We start from the raw sequence: 19,517 nt of genomic DNA, 5'->3' as shown, positions 1-19,517 counted from the left end.
GCATAAAGATTATCGTCGACGTTGATGGTCCTTCCGGCTTCGGCTTGGGAGCTCCTCCGTCGACGGTGGTGTCATATCCTGTTGCCTTGTGGTGATGCGGTATCACTGCCTCCACCGTTTTGGCGGGCCATGAGACCAACATTTGTTTTTATTCTGAATGTTTACAATTAATTTTAGTTTTTGGAATATAAACTTAAATCTAATCGTAAATCACACATACACAAGAATACAACAATATATGAGAGTTACATTTATACACAGAGACTTGTTGCTAGAGAGGTTAGGGTTTGCCATATTACTTGTTGCTAAGGGTTTTTCTCCCCTCTTACGTACTTTATGGGCTAAGTAATGAGGCTCAAATATTGAGGCTCAATCTATGGTATAACACAAGCTACTGCTTATTCAGAGCGACTTTTGACTTTATTTATCAGAAACATAGAATGGAAAAAGATTAATAAATATAAGCAAAGAATGGCAAACCAAGTCTTGGTTCAAGTTTGTTTGCTCACACCACACTTAACCACCATTAATCTGAGCCTAGCTAGTCTTTGAGAATTCCAACCGAATACAATGTCTGTATAATTTCAGCACTGCACTTGCTGATACTAGAGGCATACGAATTCAATAGTTGAAGGCACAATTTCTTTTAGGTGCTGCATAGCATGAGCTCTTCCTTGCACTTCCTCTTTGACCTCTTGAACTCCCCTAACCCTTTCGTTAGAATGTGATCCAATAGGATACACCCAACGCCGGACAGGATCGATAATTATTTTCTCCAGTGCAGCAACGTTCTTTATAAGGTGCATGACATGTTCACCAACACGTGGATGAGCACGATACCCTAGTACTTCCACCACCTTGAGGTTAGGATGGGGGGAGCATTTGTACACAGAGACTTGTTGCTAGAGAGGTTAGGGTTTGCCATATTACTTGTTGCTAAGGGTTGGGTTTTTCTCCCCTCTTACGTACTTTATGGGCTAAGTAATGAGCCTCAAATATTGAGGCTCAATCTATGGGGTTTTTCTCCCCTCTTACGTAATTTATGGGCTAAGTAATGAGGCTCAAATATTGAGGCTCAATCTATGGTATAACACAAGCTACTGCTTATTCAGAGCGACTTTTGACTCTATTTATCAGAAACATAGAATGGAAAAAAATTAAGTAAACTACATAACGAAAACAGAAGAAAAGAAAACCAGCAAATTATAATTGCATATACTAACCGCTCCATCGATGGGTAGCATGAGGACCTCTAGCTGAGAAAGACAGCATGACAGTTGGGTGAAGGGAAGCTGTATGGATCGATAGTAGATACGACCCTCAAACAAGAAAGGTTTAATACGCTCATTAACGCATACCTCTACAAGTAAAGGTACGTTACTGAGAAGCAAGTTTATATGACGTCCTCCCACATACATGAATGAAACAAGGTTTGCATCACGAATCTCAATGCTTCTGAGGGCAAAACAAAATTGAATATCTAAATATTTCAATGCCATCGACGAACCAACTACTCTTAAATTAACCAACTTATTGTTAGCACTGTCCACTTTTAATCTTTCAAGAACTGGACAATTTGACAGTAAGTATTCAAGAACTTTTCCAGACACGTCAACATAATTGAAATAAAGAACTCTGAGGAACTTAAATCCAACATTGTATCTAGAGGAATGTAGACTTGAAATGTCAGAATGGGTGGGATTGAGCTTCAAGGTAGAATCATTTTGGAGACCTAAAAGTTGGACGGGAAAGGGATAGACATCTTTATAGTTAGATCTCAATTCATTGCAAAACACCAGCTCAAGTATTTGAACTCTCTTATTCATTGCAAACTGAATCCACTTATCAATGGAACTTGTAAAATGACCATCTATATCAAAGTAAGCCCGGAATTGTTCGATAACAGGGCCTCTATGTTGTTCCACCACAGTGTTTACCCAATCGACATATCTCTGTCTTAGCAGGTCTTTTTGTTCTGGTTCTACACGCAGCAGGCGGCAATAATGTTCACCCAGCTCATGTTTAGGATCAAAATCGAGAGTCACGGTAGACGCCCACACATATTGCCATCGCTTGGAAAGAATACTGGTAGCTCCTGCTTCTTTTAGTGGCAAGAGAGACACAATAGTAACGAGAATTTCTTCTGGCAACTTGCTAATTCTGTCCACCAAGTTGCACTCGCCGCCCTTACTATTCATCATTCTTTTTGGCAAGCGTCTCCTTTGCCTATAAACTATAAGGGCTCCTAGTAAGGGCTGCTGCTCCCTTTAGCACAAAAAGTGAGAATCGAACTTCATCTCTGTTCAATTTCATGATACGATTATACAATTAGCGTCATTTAAGTTGATCCAAAAGAAAAAAAAAATCACTTGGTTTACAAAAAGCACTATCAACAAATATGAACAATGGCTGCTAACAGTAAGGAAATCAACCAAAACAAAGCAGTTTTACATCATGGATAGAAAACGGGGCAACTGTAATTTGTACAAGAAAGAAAGATCCGGGGAAAAACATAAAGCCGCGATTTTTATGAAGGAAACGAGAAAAAGGTGCAATTTTGATGCTAATTTGATATCTGGGAAAAAAGAAAGACGGCATCTTCATACAAATCAGACCACCATACCAGTCAGTCACAGTCAGCCTCAGGTCAACATAAACATTTAGCAAATTAAGAAGAATAAGAGACTGTATTTACCTTGTTGCATCGCATGAGTTGAGAGGATGGAGTTGCCGTTTTCTTCGTAGAATAACAATTCCGGAGATTCATTTTTTTTTTTTTTTATAACTTTTTTTTATATATTTTATCAAGAGAGGAGAGGCGAGAAATTTGAACAAACAAAACCCACAGGGATTATATTTGATCCGCTTCTGTCTGAGAAAATGAGTAAAATGGTGTTTGTGGGGGTCGGAAGTGGAAACTGGATCTACAGGGTACGTATGATCTGAGGCAATAAAATATCACCACGTCGTACTATAGGGGCATTTCTGTCATCGAACCTTTTTTTCTCATAAATTATTTTTTAATTATTAGTTTTCAAAAAGTGAGCGATGAGTAAAGAGTAGCGGCTGTGGGGCCTGGGATCACGGGATGGGATGGTTTCCTCCAGTCCAAATTATTTTTAGTCCACCAAAACATCATTTCAACTGATATCATCGACTGGTAACATTTTTGCCTGCAATTCGGACGGACCATGGTGCTAGTATTCCTTACCAATTATGTCATCGATTTGAAGTACCACCACCGGATTTGCTAGTATGCAGGGTTTTCGGCCTTTAGATTCTTGGTTAAGATAATTTAATGACAAGATATGACGGCTAAAATTTTCATGTATAAAATACACTCAAACATATTAACGTCAACGACCTTATTTGACTGCAATATGTACTTGTTTAGACCAAAAGATGAAAAAGCAATAAACCCCTTGATCAATTGTTGATCTTATATCAACATTAAGTCACAACAAAAAGCAAACATTTAGGTTTAGGGGTCAATTGGTGACTAGGATTGGATTGATTAACTCGTTAGTCATCATTACAGTAAAGGAATGTTAAGGTAGCGAATGATTTTGCATTTTAAGGGCAACAACGTACCTTGAATATAGTGAATTATCCAACCTGATCCAATTCTAGGCACCAAATGAGCCATTAAGGTCAAGGAAACAAAAGCAAAATGGAGGGAAACACCATCTTATCTTGCATTAAGAATAAGGAACCAATAAATGAAAAAACACAAACTGGCTAAGAAGTACAGTGCATTTTGATAACTGGATTTTGAACATTGTATAAGCTTTTCTAATCCACCTTTCAGGTCATTTACATCTTCTACCTCAATTTCTTATCTTCAACCGACTGAGTGAAAACATGTTTCTTGAATGAACATTTAAACAAATTCAAGAAATTAGATCACATGGAAAAGGAATGCAAGGAACATTAGTGGGAACAAAACAAAAAAAGAAGAAGAGGGTTGTTGGGACCCGCCAAAATGATCCGTCCACACCTCTTGTGTTGTGTATCCCTAAGATGAACAGCACCCACCTTTTTTAGGCTCTGCAACTGCTGCTTCTTGGCTCCCGTCTTGCAAAACCACCGTCTTTCCACTCCCTACCCAACTGGGGTCCTGTTTCTTGAGCTCCTGAGATATCATAACTTTGCGGCTTAGTATGTTATAGATCTCTTTCACAACCATCTGAAAAGCGGCAGAGACATTGGACGAATCAAGAGCAGACGTTTCCATAAAAAACAAACCCTGTGCTTCTGCCAAGGCTTTGCCCTCAGAAGTGGGTACCTCCCTGGCATCCTTGAGATCGGACTTGTTGCCAACAAGTATCGTAACTACGTTCATGTCAGAATGAGCTGTTAAACAGTATATCCACCTGATCAATCCTCAGTTCATCACATTAATTAAGGACAAATGCAAGAAATCTTTTGAATCCACAGGGGTATAGGAAGAACAGATTGACTATTGAATCAATATTTAAAAGCCATTACTTCATTTAAGATAGTCCACTAAACAAGCCAAATATTGAGAATTCTTCATTGAGATTACTTAGAAAGTAAGCCAAATAATGTATAATGTTGACAAAAGTCTCCACTTGACCAAACAAACAGCCCCAGAAGAAAAACGTACTTGAAAAGAAAATTATAAGTAAAAACTCTAGGAATACTGTCTAAGAACTTACTGTGGAGTTCGTTAAGCCATCTGCCAATGCTATCAAACGTCTGGTGTCTACTGATATCATATACCAAAAGAGCACCAACGGCACCTCTGTAATATGCAGATGTGACAGCCCTGAACCGCTCTTGACCAGCTGTGTCCCAGATCTGTGCTTTGACTTCTTTACCATTGATATCCACCTTTTGGGTTTGGAACTCTACTCCTATAGTTGACTTCGAATTAGGGTAGAACTCATCTCTAGCAAATCTTGCAAGCAAATTGGATTTTCCAACGGCTGAATCACCAATTAAAACAATCTTGAACAGATAATCCTCGGTCTTTTCCTCTTCGGAATAAAAAGCCATTGCCCAAACTCCACAGATTTTTTAAGCTAATGAACCATATTAATAATGAGTAGCCAGGGTGGATCTTTAAGAAACTAATAACCTACAAAATATCTACTTTTCCCCCTTCAAATGATTCTCTGGACAAAAAGAAAAAACAGTTGTCAGATGAACCGTGTAAGGCAGGAAAGGTATATAATGGGAAAAAGGCTTTTCAGCAATTACAGAATCCGAGACTTCCTTACAAAGCTAAGGTAGGATTACAGATTGTGGCCCCTATGCCTTCTCTTAGATGCTTTCTACATATGTAAATCTATCTGGGAAGCTTTCTCCTTTTCAAATTACAATCTAGCCGTACAGAAAAAGTGCCAAATCCTGCAGCATCAAGAAAGCATCAGGAATTACAGACTTCTAACAATTAACTGGATTTGAAATGTTAAAGGCAAGTTATTCCACCGTAGAGATTTTTACAACTATTATTTTAATAAAGGGACTGGAACTAGAGCATAAGATGTAAAAGAAAAACAATTTAACCAATCAGCAAGCAAATGTCTTTGTGATTGCAATCTACATAAGTACGTATTCTTCAAAAAGTTTACCGTCACTCAAAAAGTTTACCGTCACACAGGCTATAAGAAATACCTCAATGCCTTCTTTTTGGCCTCCTCTCACTCCATCTTTCCCTCTGAAACCTAGAAATAATGACAACGATTTACCTCATTCAGTTATTCTTGTAATAGAATGCACTATGAGGCAGAGGCAAAGAAATGATGATGAAACAACATGAAATTTGAGATTTCAAGAAAGTTCCCAATGCGAAACATTATCGCATGATATAACATAAAGGTCCACATAGCTGCACTATTCAGAATATCAACTTTATACTGTAATAATTGCCATTAAACACTGAAAGACCAAACTCACGAAGTAAACCACTTAGTACCATTATGCTAATCTTCAAAGTCAATTAAAAAAAAGGGGGACTCCAATCACAAACCACATTGATCAACTACTTCCCGAGCAAGAGCTAAACCGAATGATCCCCATTCGCTCCAAAACAATCCTAAAATCAGAGGGGCAATTTACTTAAGTTTTTCCTTTTGGGAGTAAAAATAAATTCGCACTATTCAAGAAAACAGCATGATCACTGTATAACTCAGACCCAATTCTCGAATATAGCTGAAAAGTCAAAGGAGGGAAAAAAAAAATTTCATAGCTTTGACTGATTGAATCTCTATTAAAAATATACCCAATTGAATATCATACTGTGGACGCCTAAAAACATAACCCAGTAACAATCACTGGTCATATCCACCAGGCCCGAAATCCTATTGAAAGATAATAACTTGTACAGTAAATTAGTACATTTATTGGCAATAATATGTACGACACAAAGAAATAATGAAATTAAAATCCAGAAATTACCAGATTGCGGGGTCAACAACGGATCAATAGCTTGGACGTGTCCAAACCTGCAACAATCCGATCCATAAAAACACTTTTCAATATCAACCCAATACGCAAAACAAACCAAATGATATACAATCAATCGAAAGTTTCACAAATACACGAAATCGGAATTTGGAGATCCAAACGAGCCGTAACTCGTAAGGAATACAATTCTAAAATGTACAAGGTTGAGAGAGAGAGAGAGAGAGAGAGAGAGAGAGAGAGAGAGAGAGAGGGAGTGACCGTGGATGATGAGACGGATGGCAATCAGCCGTGGATACCGGCGGTGAAGGGCGGTGATAGGAGGGGGGAGGGCCAGCAGAGAGAGAGGTGAGAGGATGAAAGGGCACAGAGAGAGCGTCAGAAGCACACATCGGACAAATGAGAGGGGGATGAGGAGGACGACATCTAAGGTAATTTCGGAATATGATAAAACACATGAGGGCTTTTTCGTCTAAGCGTTTGAGTTCAACGTGAAAACAGTAACGGTAAAACAGTTATAAGGTTCAATGCTGGGCCAAGATAAAAAAGGCATTGCGCATAAAGTTAAATTTTGAGAGAGGCCCAATCCGCAGACTGAATTAGAGGAGTTCAAATCTTCTAACTCAAAAACTCTATGCAGCCTTTCTACGCCCTATTTATATGAGTGACACGTGTTATTTTGACTTAATTATTTTTAGTTTTTAATTTTTTAAACGGGACGGATTCATGCTGAATTTAGGCTAGCTAGCTCGTCACCTCTAGGAAAGAAAACTTATTTGTTATATTTACGGATTGTTAAATTTACGGATATGATTTCAACGTATGTAGCAATCAAATTTACAGATGTTTTTACAAATTTATGGAATGTCAACCAAACCAGACTATCAACTCGGTAGTCTACTCATGCCCTATTTTCATTTCTTGTGCGTACTAGATGCATGGTAAGATAGACATTATTTTATGTTCATACTATTATGTACCTTTTTCACAAATAATAACAATATTTATAATAATTCCGCATGTGTATGTTTATCTTAGGCTATCGGTTTCAAGTCCGAATAAAGATGAAGGGAGAATAGGTAAGGTACTCGACAACCGACACTTTATTCTTCACATCGAATTCCTATGATATTAGCGCTCGCTACCATATATGATGAAATAATTTCATTCGGTTTTTTCTTTTCTTGCCATGTTAATCTTATTTCCATCATTCCATGTACAAGCATCCTTATCCTTGTGCCTTGTCACCTGGAACAAAATAGTTGGGAACCGTCCAAAAAACATTAAACATAAAAATACATAGTTGTGCGAAAACTAAAGACTCGTCACAACTTTGAAGCGTCTTTACTACTTGTGGAAATAGTGACACAAGGAAACAAACTGAAAAAAGTCAGATCATCTTCCAAATCGAATCAAATATCATATACCTATGTCGCATTCTCAATGGGGTACCAAAGATTGCAGCTTTGAAATTTTGAGGTCGTACTGAGTCATTGATTGTACTGAAAAAAGAAACGAGAAAACCAAAAAAACTAGCGAGAAAATGGCTTTAAATTTTGGAACAATACTTGGCTACTTAAAGATGAATAGGAATTCTTACTCAAAATTCATAGTATTTTAATCGCAGAGCTTTGTACTTATAATTATAATCGTTCGTACTATGAATCACACTGTAAAGATCATTTATGCAAAAAATAAATTAAAACTAAGGTCGTTTAGTCAATGTATTGTAACAAATACATAGCCGGTTCGTAATGCTTTTATCAATACCGTTCAATTGTTTTTAAACAGTTTGATGACTAAACGACTTTAATTTTAATTGATTTTTTGCAGAGGTGATATTTATAGGATGATTTATAATATAAACGGTTTTGATCATACAAACGAAGTTCTATACATTGACAACAAATAATTTTAAGAAATTTTGAGTAGGAATTACTACTCATTTTGAGTAGTCAAATATTATTCTAAATTTTGAGTCAGCCTTTTTCTGCTGACTTTGTGCAGGAAATATATTAATTGCAGAAAAATCTGATTTGTCAATGCTTTTTTTTCTTCTTTTATTTGGATTTCTCTCAGTCTTCCTTAAATGTCCGTGTTCTATTTGCATTGAAACTCTCAAAAATTGAAACAATAAAGGAATCTGTTACAAAATTGTTTTATTTCAATACAAAATCAAATTTATTTAATTTCCATCACCAAAATTCAAAATACAGATAAGAAAAGCAGCATCCAAAATCCAAAAGTAGGCGGCTGAAGAACAGCAGGAAGAGCTCCACCATTAGGCATACTAACAAGGTAATGGCTTTTTCAACACTGCTATTCTTCTTAATCTGTGGTTGTTTTGCTTGTGTGTTGAAGAAGAAGAACTACCAAAGAATTTGAAAGGATTAAACATGTTTTATTTGTTTTACGGTATTAACTCGTTGCAAGAAAATTTGGAGGATTTTAGAGATAGAGAATTGGCTAGTGATTGAAATTGTAATTAAGTGATATATGGTTTCGGACCTGAGCGTTTCAGGGTTAGAGTTAGTAGGAAGAAATAGTGAATGATATGGAGGGAGGACACCCGCCTGCTAGCAAGACAGAGTTCACAGAGTGTTGGAGGACAACATGGAAGACGCCTTACATTATGCGCCTTGCTCTCTCTGCTGGCATTGGAGGCCTCCTTTTCGGATACGATACAGGTACATAAAATCATACATATCACGGTTAAAACCCAGAAGTTAGTTTGATTAATTCAAAGGACAATTCCCATGCATGATTAATTTTGTTAATTTTCTTCTGTCTGTTGTTGGAGTACTTTAGGTGTGATTTCTGGTGCATTACTCTACATTCGCGAGGACTTTCGCGATGTTGACAAGAAAACATGGTTGCAAGTGAGTTAATCTACATTGCTCTCCTCATGTTAATTACTAATTAGTCTGGATAATTAAGCTCATATTTATGTTTATGTCAGCTAAATTTGTGGTATTTTTCATTGACATTGATGTGCAGGAAACCATAGTGAGTATGGCAGTTGCAGGAGCAATCATTGGTGCTGCAATTGGCGGATGGATGAACGATGCCCTAGGCCGGAAAAAATCAATCCTAGCAGCAGACTTTGTGTTCTTCATTGGAGCAATAGTAATGGCTGTTGCACCAGCTCCGTGGGTGATCATAATTGGGAGAATTCTGGTCGGTTTTGGAGTTGGAATGGCTTCCATGACCTCGCCGCTCTACATCTCAGAAGCCTCTCCCGCTAGAATCCGAGGTGCCCTGGTCAGTACAAATGGTTTTCTAATCACTGGAGGACAGTTCTTGTCATACCTTATAAATCTTGCTTTCACCAAGGTACCAACTAATAGATTTGAGGCTTTAGTCCAATAGCATTTTCATGGTTTCAATTTCCTTATCTCCAAATTTCGACGTAATTAGTTGTTGTAAATTACTTTGCTTCAGGCTCCAGGAACATGGCGTTGGATGCTTGGCGTAGCAGGAGTTCCGGCTTTGGTACAATTTGTATTGATGTTGTCGCTCCCAGAGTCTCCCAGATGGCTCTACAGAGAGGTGTTCTATAATCGAAGTCTTGTGTCCTGTTTTTTGTATGATCATGGTCGTAGTTATTCCAACATGTTGAAATTTTACATCCATTAGATTTTTGTATGATCATTCAATTTCCATGACATATATAATACCACACTTTAGCATATAATTTGCTGCTAAACAGAATAAGGCAGATGAGGCTAGAGCCATCTTAGAGAAAATTTATCCTGCCGAAGAAGTTGAGCGTGAAATGCAAGCCTTGCATGAATCCGTCCAAGCTGAAAAGGCCGAGGGAGGAGCTGCTGGAGAAGGTGTGCTAGCAAGATTAAAGGGTGCCTTCAGCAACCCCGTTGTCCGAAGAGGACTCTATGCAGGCATTACTGTCCAAGTGGCTCAGCAATTTGTCGGTATCAACACTGTCATGTACTACAGCCCAACTATTGTTCAGTTTGCCGGGTTTGCATCCAACCAGACGGCGTTGGCACTCTCTCTGGTCACTTCTGGACTCAACGTGGTTGGCACTGTCATCAGCATGTGCTTCATAGATAGATACGGAAGGAGAAGGCTGATGCTTATCTCCATGATTGGAATCATCACTTGCTTGGTGGTGTTATCTGGGGTGTTTTTCCAGGCAGCATCTCATGCTCCACGCATCAGTAACTTGGAATCCACACATTTCGGTGCCAATTCTACATGTTCTGCTTATGTTTCTGCTCCTAATCCAGGATCGTGGAACTGCATGACGTGTTTGAAAGCAGAGTGTGGATTCTGTGCTAATAAAGTCAATGTAAGCTCACCTCATTTACTTTGGGGAAATGATATCCACACACACCTTTTCCGTTTCACACATGTTTATTTATGTATGTCAGAATTGCAGGGGAAGACAAGAGATGTGCAGAAATCACTTCCCCGTCTCTTCCCGATTTGCTTGACATATAATTGTAAGAGTGACGTTATAAATTTACTTGTTTTTCTATTGTTGCAACTGCCAGTTTGCCCCGGGCGCTTGTTTGGCTTACAATGACAATATCAGGAGCTCATGTCGGGGAGAACATCGTGTGTGGTACACCAAAGGTTGTCCAAGCAAAGTCGGATTCTTCGCAGTGATCCTGTTGGGATTGTACATCATTATCTATGCACCTGGAATGGGAACTGTGCCGTGGATCGTGAACTCGGAGATATACCCTCTCAGGTATAGAGGAACATGTGGAGGAATGGCTGCAGTTGCAAATTGGAGTGCCAATCTCATTGTGAGTGAGACATTTTTGACCTTGACAAATGCTCTAGGTTCCGCCGGCACGTTCCTCCTCTTTGCCGGGTTTTCTGTCATTGGACTCATAGCGATATACATGCTAGTTCCTGAAACGAAAGGAATGCAGTTTGAGGAGGTTGAGAAGTTGCTTCAGAAAGGGTTTAGGCCCAAGCCATTTGCTTCAAAGAGCAAGCAAGTCGGCAAAAATGTTGAACTTTCCTGAGTTCCTTGTATAAATTTTGAAACTCGTGGGTGTTCTGAAGAGACATTTTTAGTTCTCTTTCTTAATAAAGTCAGTCTATACAAAGTCTTTGGTAAATAATTGTTATTTTATTTATTTATTTTTTAACTGATCAGCTCCAAGTAATCCATATAATTCATGATTGCACAATTGTTGCTCTTTTTTTTTTTTTTTATAATTATCCCACCATGTTAAAGGGGAGCTTATTTATATTTCCTGTTTTTTTTTTTACCAATAAAACGCAAAGTTATGTTTTTAATCAATCTTTTTATTTAAGCTTAATTCTAACCAATTTTTCTATCCGTTAAATTGAATAATGTATGTCATATGTCTATAATTTTTACTAAAACATGAAACAATCGGAAACTAACTTCCGCGCACATCTATTTTCTCATGAAAATGAAAAGGAAAAAATTTACTTGCCAGAAAGTATACTATAACGTATTGATTTGAGATTTAAGCCTTGAAAATTGCATTGGTTTAGGAATCACATAAAGTCAAGATGGCCGAGTTGGTCTAAGGCGCCAGTTTCAGGTACTGGTCCGAAAGGGCATGGGTTCGAATCCCATTCTTGACATTTGTTTTCTGTTTTTTAATTTTAGCCTGCTATTCTTTGGGCTTATTTTTGCAAATTCCGAAGTTTCGTTCTTTAGCGTCTACCTATTTAACCAGAATGAGAAATCGGTATTTCTAATTGTGATGAGCTTAAACATTTACAAAACGAGCATGCTTACTGCATAAACAAAAGTACATGTTATAGTCTGGTGGAATGCAATTCATCCTTAAAATTTGACGATAGGGAGTGGTGAGTTTATAAAGAACTAATTTATATCTGTCTGTATGATTTAGGGTTTGCTGCGCATGCATGCGTCTGTATATTTATCAAAACTACATGGCTATCTTATATAACATCTGGCATGCATATAGAGAATAAAAAACGTATAAACCGGTCAAAGCATTATATATAGTGGTCAGTGGTCAGAAATCAGCTACGTTTTAGGACGTGTAAGAAAACAAAGAGCGAGGCGATGGAGACAAAAGTGTAGAGCCTAGAGAATTCCACATTTTTAGAAAACTAGGTCAAGAGTATATAAAGATTAGCAACATCCTTCAAACCCCTTTTCTTCCGTGTCCAACCGTTACTGACGTTGTTATAAACCTTTCAACATCAGCAATATCGTTGGCAAAATTGAACTTCAGTAATTGTCGAAGAAACAACTTACTATGTGTTACTTCTACACAAAGCTGTTGGAGACCGTAGGATAGCGCATAATGACACCAAAAACTTAGCCACTTAGCTAGGAAGGCACGTTTTGTTGTTACAATATGGATTTACGCGTGTTCTTAATGAACGTATTGCATAGAAAATTTCTGGTTTATATATTCATGCATATATATACTTTGTTATATGGTGGAACATTCGAAAGCTAATGTTATGTATTACTTTCATTTTCGAAGCAAATAGAAATTAGGGTTGCGGAGATTGAATAGTTATTTTTGTGAGGTAAAAAACTGAAGACAAATAAGAACATGCATGTCTGAGGGCATTCATTTAGAACCGTTATGTAACTAAGAGTGCGTTGGCAAGTAAATGAGTGCATTCATACATTGATTTCGTTCTCAGCGAAAGTAGAGCTGCTTGAACGAAGACGAAGAAGAAAAAAATGGTGGAGGGGGGAGCCCCACCTTCTAGCAAAACTGAGTTCACGGAGTGTTGGAGGACAACATGGAGGACACCGTACATTATGCGCCTTGCGCTCTCAGCTGGCATCGGAGGCCTCCTTTTTGGATATGATACAGGTAACTAATAGCTGCACATTGTTCTAAAAAAAACATCTGCAAATTGAGTTCCAAACAATATCTTAACACGAACAATTAATTACTTCATATGACAATTTTTCTTTGTGCTAATTAGTTGTATGTGTTGTTGTTGGTGGTGTGGTGCTGCAGGTGTGATCTCCGGGGCATTGCTATACATTCGGGAGGACTTTCGTGAAGTTGACAAAAAAACATGGCTGCAGGAGACCATAGTGAGCATGGCAGTTGCTGGCGCCATCATTGGGGCTGCTGTTGGTGGATGGATGAATGACGCACTTGGCCGGAAAAAATCAATTCTAATCGCGGACGTGGTGTTCTTCGTTGGTGCAATAGTTATGGGCGCGGCTCCAGCTCCATGGGTGATCATAATTGGGAGAATTGTAGTTGGTTTGGGAGTTGGAATGGCTTCTATGACCGCACCCCTCTACATCTCAGAAGCTTCTCCTCATAGAATCAGAGGAGCTCTGGTTAGCTGCAACGGTATGTTAATTACAGGAGGACAATTCTTGTCATACCTCATCAATCTCGCCTTCACCAAAGCTCCGGGAACCTGGCGTTGGATGCTTGGAGTCGCGGGACTTCCAGCCCTTGTTCAGTTCATATTGATGTTGTCGCTTCCAGAGTCTCCAAGATGGCTCTACAGAGCGGTGAGATTATCATAGTAGCTAGATATCTGTCACGTAATTTCTATACGTGACGTAAATGCTTATGTTGTCAGACTGTGTATTTGAGGGCGCATGTCATAGACACGACCAATCAACCATTCAAATTCACAGTCTAACATAAGATTTTATGAGGGAACATGTCACATATAACTTGGTATTGATGTTGTTTATATTAAACAGAACAAGGTGGATGAAGCTAGGGCAATTTTGCAGAAAATCTATCCTGAAGAAGAGGTGGAAGATGAATTGAAGGCCTTGCATGAATCTGTCGAATTTGAAAAGGCCGAGGACTCAGCAGCTGGGAATGGCATGATCCAAAAACTAAAGGGTGCCTTGAGCAACACCGTGGTTCGAAGAGGACTCTACGCAGGCATCACTGTCCAAGTAGCTCAGCAATTTGTCGGTATTAATACCGTGATGTATTACAGCCCGACCATTGTTCAATTCGCTGGTTTTGCATCCAACCAGACCGCTATGGCACTCTCACTCATCACATCCGGTCTCAACGTTGTTGGAACCCTAATCAGCATGTGCTTTGTAGATAGATACGGAAGGAGAAGGCTGATGATCATTTCTATGTTTGGTATTATCGCTTGCCTTGTGGTGTTAGCCGGGGTTTTTTTCTATGCCGCGGAACATTCTCCGAAGATTAGTAATTTGGAATCTGCTAAATTCGGCAACTCTTCAACATGTCCGACTTATGTATCGGCTGTCAATCCTACAGCATGGAACTGCATGACGTGTTTGAAACAAGAATGTGGCTTCTGTGCTAGTGAAATCAAGGATGTAAGTGTACAAAATAACTCACTAATGAGTCTTTAATCATTAGAAATTAAACATGTAACCTTAAGTAATCTGTTTTTCCCCTTGATTGTTGTCAGCTCGCTCCGGGAGCTTGCTTGGCCGCCAGTGATAATATCAGGGACTTATGTCGTGGAGAACACAGGACATGGTACAGTAAAGGCTGCCCTAGTAAAATCGGAATATTTGCAGTGATACTATTGGGATTGTACATTATAATGTATGCACCCGGAATGGGAACAGTGCCATGGATCGTGAACTCGGAAATATACCCGCTGAGATACAGAGGGACGGGTGGAGGAATCGCTGCAGTTTCAAACTGGACGGCCAATCTCATAGTGAGCGAGACATACTTGACTCTGACGAAAGCGCTGGGTTCGGCGGGAACGTTTCTCCTCTTTGCTGGGTTTTCTCTTATTGGACTCATATTCATTTACTTGCTAGTTCCTGAAACCAAAGGAATGCAATTTGAAGAGGTTGAGAAGTTGCTGCAGAAAGGCTTCAGACCTAAGCTATTTGCTCCCAAGGACACCAAAGGTAAGGCCAAAGTTGAGGAATAGTACAGTCGAATAGGGACCAATGTTTTGTGAGGAATTACCATATTTTGATGACCATACTATCACAGCTCGTGCTTTAATATCATGAAACAATTAATATGTATATGTCATGTCATCATAATATGGTCTATTATATATCAGTTTTCTATTAGGTTCTATTTATTGAGCATGTTTAAAGTGTTTCAAGAATAACTTAAAGTTTTAACAATGTTTTGACTTAAAAAGTTGCGTATTTCTGAATTAACCAAGCATTTGAAACTGCTTTTTAAAACGAGTAATGTTATGAGCACAAAGGGCTTTCTATAGAAGCATTCCCACCCCCTCCTTTCATCTTACCCCATAAGGCGGCAATATTCCAGACAAATCAAGCATAGTTGTACGAGAAAATTAGAATACATAACAATGTACGATTCGATATTGCAATTGGTGAGCCATGCAAAATAATAACATACACATTTTGGACGCGTGTGCACTTGTGAGGCTCAAAAAAAAGTTGTCAGAAAAGGGCGCACCGACAGACATTGCAATTGAGTAAGAAATTGAGTAAGAAATTGAGTAAGAAATTGAGTAAGAAATGCAAATTGCAACCATCCAATCCAAACGAACAGGGGGACAAAACAATACCTGCTCCTCCTCCTCCGCCAGCTAATGCATCATTTCTTTTACTACGTACCGACAAACCACATAATATCATCAATTTGAATAAAGAATTAAAGATAATATATGTACACACTGTGCAGTGCACTGCACCAGCAGCAGCGGGACAATTTTTTGAAAAATCTTTTTGGTTGGTGGCCTAGGACATGGATCCTCTTCGGATCCTATTATCTTAATCCTAGAGATCAATGAATCCGGACCATTGAAATTTGATTCATCAATTAAAATTATTATAATTTTTATAGTGAGTTACTGTTTATAACTGTTTAATTAAATTTTAATGATCCATATTCATTGATCCTAAAATTAGGACAATTGGATCCGGAGAGGATCCATGTCCGGTGGCCTCTGGCTTTGCCTTGGATGAATTGCGTGTAGTTGGACAGGTGGTGCGGGGGTGGGAGGGAGAGAGAGGTGATGGGGTAGCCCACGGCAGCTCACCTGCTCTACTTTATAATGCTCCCAAACGGTGTAGTATCACTTGCTGTTTGGTAGCCGAGAAAATTGACAAAAGATGTGGAGAATAAAGCTTTAAAGTTTGCATTCTCTACTAAGCAAGGAATAACCGGACAACGAACACACCACAAGTTGGAGGGAGAGTTGTATGAAATAGAAACGCCTAACCTATCTCAAGTCACTACGTTCTTTAAGCCCATATGGCACCTCATGATTGGTTTGAAAAACTGTCACCACCTTGGCGTCGGAGTTCAAGATCCCAATTTGGGTACAACCAACAGAAACTAAACACAGAGCTTTGAAGGAGGAGAGAACATTTTGTTCAGCCTCCCTCCCACAGTATCTCCAACAACATATGAATTTCCAATTTTCCATCAGACACGAAATTAGAACACAATCAATAACGAAGGAACAGAGACGATACTTTTGCAAGCAGATAACTAAAACCAGATAATCGGTAAAACCCTTACAGCAAAATTCGGGTTTACGCATACAAAACACAAGGATCCAATTGACCCAAAACAACCACAAGGCAAACAAGTAATAGTTTTCCACCCCTACAAAAAACCAAGTCAATGATAGAAAAAGAGGGCAAGAAAGAAAGAAAATACCCAACCAAAAAACCTAGTTGAATTCATACATCTAAACTGCTAAGAAGCCAGTGGTCTCTTGCTCACTAGCTTCCTATAATCTCTCTCCCTTCTTACAATCATATCATATTCTTCTTCCTAGCTTCTCAACCAAACTGTACAAAGTTACAAACCATGAAACTCCAACACTTCCTATATACAAGTGCAATCAAACACTACTCAAACTACATACACAGACACATAGTATAGTTCCCTCTCTAAGTTGTGAAAGTACCTCCCTTCGCTTCTCTAAAGAGCCGAAGAGGACGCTTCTTGTCTCGGTTCTCTCAAGTACCCAAGAAGCGTTTCAGCCTGCAAAAACAACCAAACCCCCATTATAAACCAACCAAGCGAGCTCCATTAAGACCATGATCATAAATACAACATCCACATGCAGACTTGGAATTACAAAATGCATGACAATTCGCATTTCATTGTTTACTTCCTTCAACTAACAGCTTTAGCTACCAATTTAAAATGAACAATCTTTTTTTTTATCCGTGCGATATTCTAATCTAATCTAAACTGCGGGATGGGTTTTCGGTCTACAATTTAAACAATATTAGCACCATTTCGTCTACACAATTTAACACTTAGAAAGATTGTAGTACCAAATACCCAACTAATGAAATGATCAAGATACCTTGTGCTTAGCTTTAACAGTCCCAGTCTGCGAAAGCGCAACCAATGGCGGAATCCCTCCTTCCCTCACAAGCAATCCTCTGTTCCTCAGAGTCTCACTGCACAGCTGCAACAGTGTCAACACCGCAAACTCCTTTCCTTTCCCCGACCCATCTTCAATCGCCTCCACAAGCGCCGCCAGCCCGCCTTCCTCCACAATAGCCTCCTTCCCTTCCTCGACTCCCGCCAAGCTACTCAGCACCACCATCGCCTTCTCCGCCAAGCCCGTCCCCTGCTCCGCCACCAGTGCCACCAGCGGCTTCACAGCTCCCGCGCTCACCGCCCTCTCTTTGTTGGGCTTTATCGAGCAGAGCTTGTACAGAGTCGTCAAAGCGTCCTTTTTGCCCCTCGTGGATCCACTTATTAGCAGCGAAACCAGCGGGGGAATTGCACCGCAGGCTCCGATTGAGCTCTTGTTCTCTTCTATTAGCGCCAAGCTCAGCAGCGCACAGGCTGCGTTTTGCTTCGAGGTTTCCGTCCCCGACTTGAGGACGTACACTAACGACTTTATAGCTCCGGCATTGGTGATTATGGCCTTGTTTGATTCGTGCAGCGAGAGGTTTAACAGCGCCGTGACGGCGTGCTCTTGCGTCCATGGATCGCTGCACCGCAGTAGAGGAATTAGAGCGGGAACGGCGCCGGACTCCCCGATCAAGGCGCGATTATCAGCCCGATTCTTCGCTAAAAGCCTGAGCTTGGCCGCTGCAGATTGCTTCACGGCAAGCGACGTCGATTGGAGGCCGTCGACACAGATCTTGACCGTCGGCTGAAGATCCTCCGGCGAAATGCTCTCGATGATCTCGGTCGAGAATTTCTCCCTCTGCAAAAACCCCTGGCATGGCTCCGGTTCCGGCGCAGCCTCGGATAATTCGGAGGTCGGCGCGTTTTCCGGCGACGGCAAGCTTGCGAGGCGTTGCAATTCTCCCGATATGTCGCTGCTGCAGGCGGAGAAATCACTGAAGGCTTGGGAGAGCTGGAGGTACTCCTCGTCGGAAGACGCGGACTTGCTGGCGGAGCTGTGGGTGCGGAGGGCGAGCTCGCCGAGGCGCATGTCGACGACCGAATCGGTCAGGTTCTCGGAGACAAAAGTCGATCTTTCGGCGGCGAAGGAGGTGCGGGAGTGATCGTCTTGGTAGATGTTGGAGCGGATGGTGCGCATGGAGCGGCCGGTTTGACGGTGGATTTTGGTGGAGGAGGGAGAGTAGAAGTTGCGGGTGTGAGGCGGGAAGTGGTGGCTGGAGCCGGAATGGGAATCTTGTAGAGAAACCATTCTCAAAGCTCGGAGCTTTATAGCAAATTTCAGAAATTTTCAGAGTGATTTGAACTTTGTTGGGATTTTTAATTTGGGGTTTTGAATTAGGACAAGTGTGGAGTGGTAAATGAATTCATGGTGTGGGAGAGTGGAATTGGGAGGGAGGGAGTCTGGGAGAGACTGGAGGAGAGAGAAGATGGAAGATGAAGATGGAAGAGGGGCGGTGGGATTTATTTATTTTCAAGGGTCTCTGTCATATGTCATCTGCATATGACCGTCTGTAGTGTGTGCAGGGAACCTTTTTTTTTTTTTCATATAATTTTTTTTACCTCATATTATTATTTTTACTTCATATAATTTTCTGTAAAAAAATAAATAATTGCATAAAAATAAACACAAAGTGGCCAAAGGTACGCATTTTCTTCTTCCTCGCACCAGCATAGCCTCCCACTCCCCCTGTAATTTTCTGTAATCAGGGGCCCTTAGGTTCATTGAGCCATATGCGGTCCCACATCTCCCACACTCTATAAGTCGGCCATGACTTTTCATGCTTT

The 19,517-nt window shown here is 40.0% G+C and overlaps 5 protein-coding genes and 1 non-coding gene across 10 annotated transcripts; 3 read left to right on the top strand and 3 right to left on the bottom strand.

The window, feature by feature from the left end:
• Positions 1 to 398: 398 nt before the first annotated feature.
• On the bottom strand, positions 399 to 2,972 carry LOC103408797 (putative F-box/LRR-repeat protein At5g02700). Of its 2 annotated transcripts, none has more exons than XM_070821601.1 (3): positions 2,696 to 2,972; positions 1,095 to 2,299; positions 399 to 902 (listed from the first exon to the last, which is right to left on the bottom strand). In XM_070821601.1, exon 2 carries the CDS (start codon positions 2,199 to 2,201, stop codon positions 1,167 to 1,169), a length of 1,035 nt encoding a protein of 344 aa, XP_070677702.1. In that variant the 5' UTR covers positions 2,202 to 2,299; positions 2,696 to 2,972; the 3' UTR covers positions 399 to 902; positions 1,095 to 1,166. The 2 variants fall into 2 exon arrangements, with proteins under 2 accessions (XP_070677702.1, XP_070677703.1); XM_070821602.1 differs by having other exon boundaries at positions 1,102 to 2,299; positions 2,696 to 2,939.
• A 763-nt stretch (positions 2,973 to 3,735) lies between these two features.
• Positions 3,736 to 6,853, bottom strand: LOC103408750 (ras-related protein RABA5a). Of its 4 annotated transcripts, none has more exons than XM_029103367.2 (6): positions 6,691 to 6,853; positions 6,424 to 6,470; positions 5,641 to 5,690; positions 5,224 to 5,373; positions 4,680 to 5,138; positions 3,736 to 4,353 (listed from the first exon to the last, which is right to left on the bottom strand). In XM_029103367.2, exons 5-6 carry the CDS (start codon positions 5,017 to 5,019, stop codon positions 4,016 to 4,018), a joined length of 678 nt encoding a protein of 225 aa, XP_028959200.1. In that variant the 5' UTR covers positions 5,020 to 5,138; positions 5,224 to 5,373; positions 5,641 to 5,690; positions 6,424 to 6,470; positions 6,691 to 6,853; the 3' UTR covers positions 3,736 to 4,015. The 4 variants fall into 4 exon arrangements, with proteins under 4 accessions (XP_028959200.1, XP_008345797.1, XP_008345798.1 ...); XM_008347575.4 differs by having other exon boundaries at positions 5,244 to 5,373; positions 6,691 to 6,851; XM_008347576.4 differs by having other exon boundaries at positions 3,736 to 4,332; positions 5,244 to 5,373; positions 6,691 to 6,847.
• A 1,620-nt stretch (positions 6,854 to 8,473) lies between these two features.
• On the top strand, positions 8,474 to 11,597 carry LOC103408752 (inositol transporter 4-like). The gene is made up of 7 exons (XM_008347577.4): positions 8,474 to 8,727; positions 8,951 to 9,116; positions 9,238 to 9,308; positions 9,427 to 9,762; positions 9,871 to 9,978; positions 10,139 to 10,741; positions 10,947 to 11,597. Exons 2-7 carry the CDS (start codon positions 8,984 to 8,986, stop codon positions 11,427 to 11,429), a joined length of 1,734 nt encoding a protein of 577 aa, XP_008345799.2. The 5' UTR covers positions 8,474 to 8,727; positions 8,951 to 8,983; the 3' UTR covers positions 11,430 to 11,597.
• A 346-nt stretch (positions 11,598 to 11,943) lies between these two features.
• Positions 11,944 to 12,024, top strand: TRNAL-CAG (transfer RNA leucine (anticodon CAG)). The gene has a single exon. It is a non-coding gene; the product is annotated as a tRNA-Leu (tRNA).
• Positions 12,025 to 12,575: 551 nt separating this feature from the next.
• On the top strand, positions 12,576 to 15,391 carry LOC103419589 (inositol transporter 4-like). The gene is made up of 4 exons (XM_008357689.3): positions 12,576 to 13,247; positions 13,398 to 13,912; positions 14,111 to 14,716; positions 14,812 to 15,391. The coding sequence occupies exons 1-4, from the start codon at positions 13,112 to 13,114 to the stop codon at positions 15,289 to 15,291; spliced, it is 1,737 nt and encodes a 578-aa protein (XP_008355911.2). The 5' UTR covers positions 12,576 to 13,111; the 3' UTR covers positions 15,292 to 15,391.
• Positions 15,392 to 16,825: 1,434 nt separating this feature from the next.
• Positions 16,826 to 19,267, bottom strand: LOC103437928 (U-box domain-containing protein 4). The gene is made up of 2 exons (XM_008376456.4): positions 17,674 to 19,267; positions 16,826 to 17,342 (listed from the first exon to the last, which is right to left on the bottom strand). The coding sequence occupies exons 1-2, from the start codon at positions 18,979 to 18,981 to the stop codon at positions 17,280 to 17,282; spliced, it is 1,371 nt and encodes a 456-aa protein (XP_008374678.1). The 5' UTR covers positions 18,982 to 19,267; the 3' UTR covers positions 16,826 to 17,279.
• Between the last annotated feature and the right edge of the window lie 250 nt (positions 19,268 to 19,517).

This window comes from Malus domestica, chromosome 05 (genome assembly GCF_042453785.1).
Source record: "Malus domestica chromosome 05, GDT2T_hap1".
Classification (NCBI taxonomy): domain Eukaryota; kingdom Viridiplantae; phylum Streptophyta; class Magnoliopsida; order Rosales; family Rosaceae; genus Malus; species Malus domestica.
Note: the sequence above shows the minus strand (reverse complement) of the source record. Positions and strands in the feature narration are given on the sequence as shown.

What these genes read in the sequence shown, in the direction of transcription:
- LOC103408797 (XM_070821601.1), bottom strand. Translation starts at nt 2,201, where the DNA reads ATGATGAATAGTAAGGGCGGCGAGTGCAACTTGGTGGACAGAATTAGC.
- LOC103408752 (XM_008347577.4), top strand. Translation starts at nt 8,984, where the DNA reads ATGGAGGGAGGACACCCGCCTGCTAGCAAGACAGAGTTCACAGAGTGT. An exon ending in CCTTTTCGGATACGATACAG is followed by an intron (nt 9,117 to 9,237) that starts GTACATAAAATC and finishes GGAGTACTTTAG; the next exon opens with GTGTGATTTCTGGTGCATTA. An exon ending in TCTGTGCTAATAAAGTCAAT is followed by an intron (nt 10,742 to 10,946) that starts GTAAGCTCACCT and finishes TGCAACTGCCAG; the next exon opens with TTTGCCCCGGGCGCTTGTTT.
- LOC103419589 (XM_008357689.3), top strand. Translation starts at nt 13,112, where the DNA reads ATGGTGGAGGGGGGAGCCCCACCTTCTAGCAAAACTGAGTTCACGGAG. An exon ending in CAAGATGGCTCTACAGAGCG is followed by an intron (nt 13,913 to 14,110) that starts GTGAGATTATCA and finishes TATATTAAACAG; the next exon opens with AACAAGGTGGATGAAGCTAG. An exon ending in GTGCTAGTGAAATCAAGGAT is followed by an intron (nt 14,717 to 14,811) that starts GTAAGTGTACAA and finishes GATTGTTGTCAG; the next exon opens with CTCGCTCCGGGAGCTTGCTT.
- LOC103437928 (XM_008376456.4), bottom strand. Translation starts at nt 18,981, where the DNA reads ATGGTTTCTCTACAAGATTCCCATTCCGGCTCCAGCCACCACTTCCCG. An exon ending in CTGTTAAAGCTAAGCACAAG is followed by an intron (nt 17,343 to 17,673) that starts GTATCTTGATCA and finishes TTGTTTTTGCAG; the next exon opens with GCTGAAACGCTTCTTGGGTA.
- LOC103408750 (XM_029103367.2), bottom strand. Translation starts at nt 5,019, where the DNA reads ATGGCTTTTTATTCCGAAGAGGAAAAGACCGAGGATTATCTGTTCAAG. An exon ending in ATGGCTTAACGAACTCCACA is followed by an intron (nt 4,354 to 4,679) that starts GTAAGTTCTTAG and finishes ACTGTTTAACAG; the next exon opens with CTCATTCTGACATGAACGTA.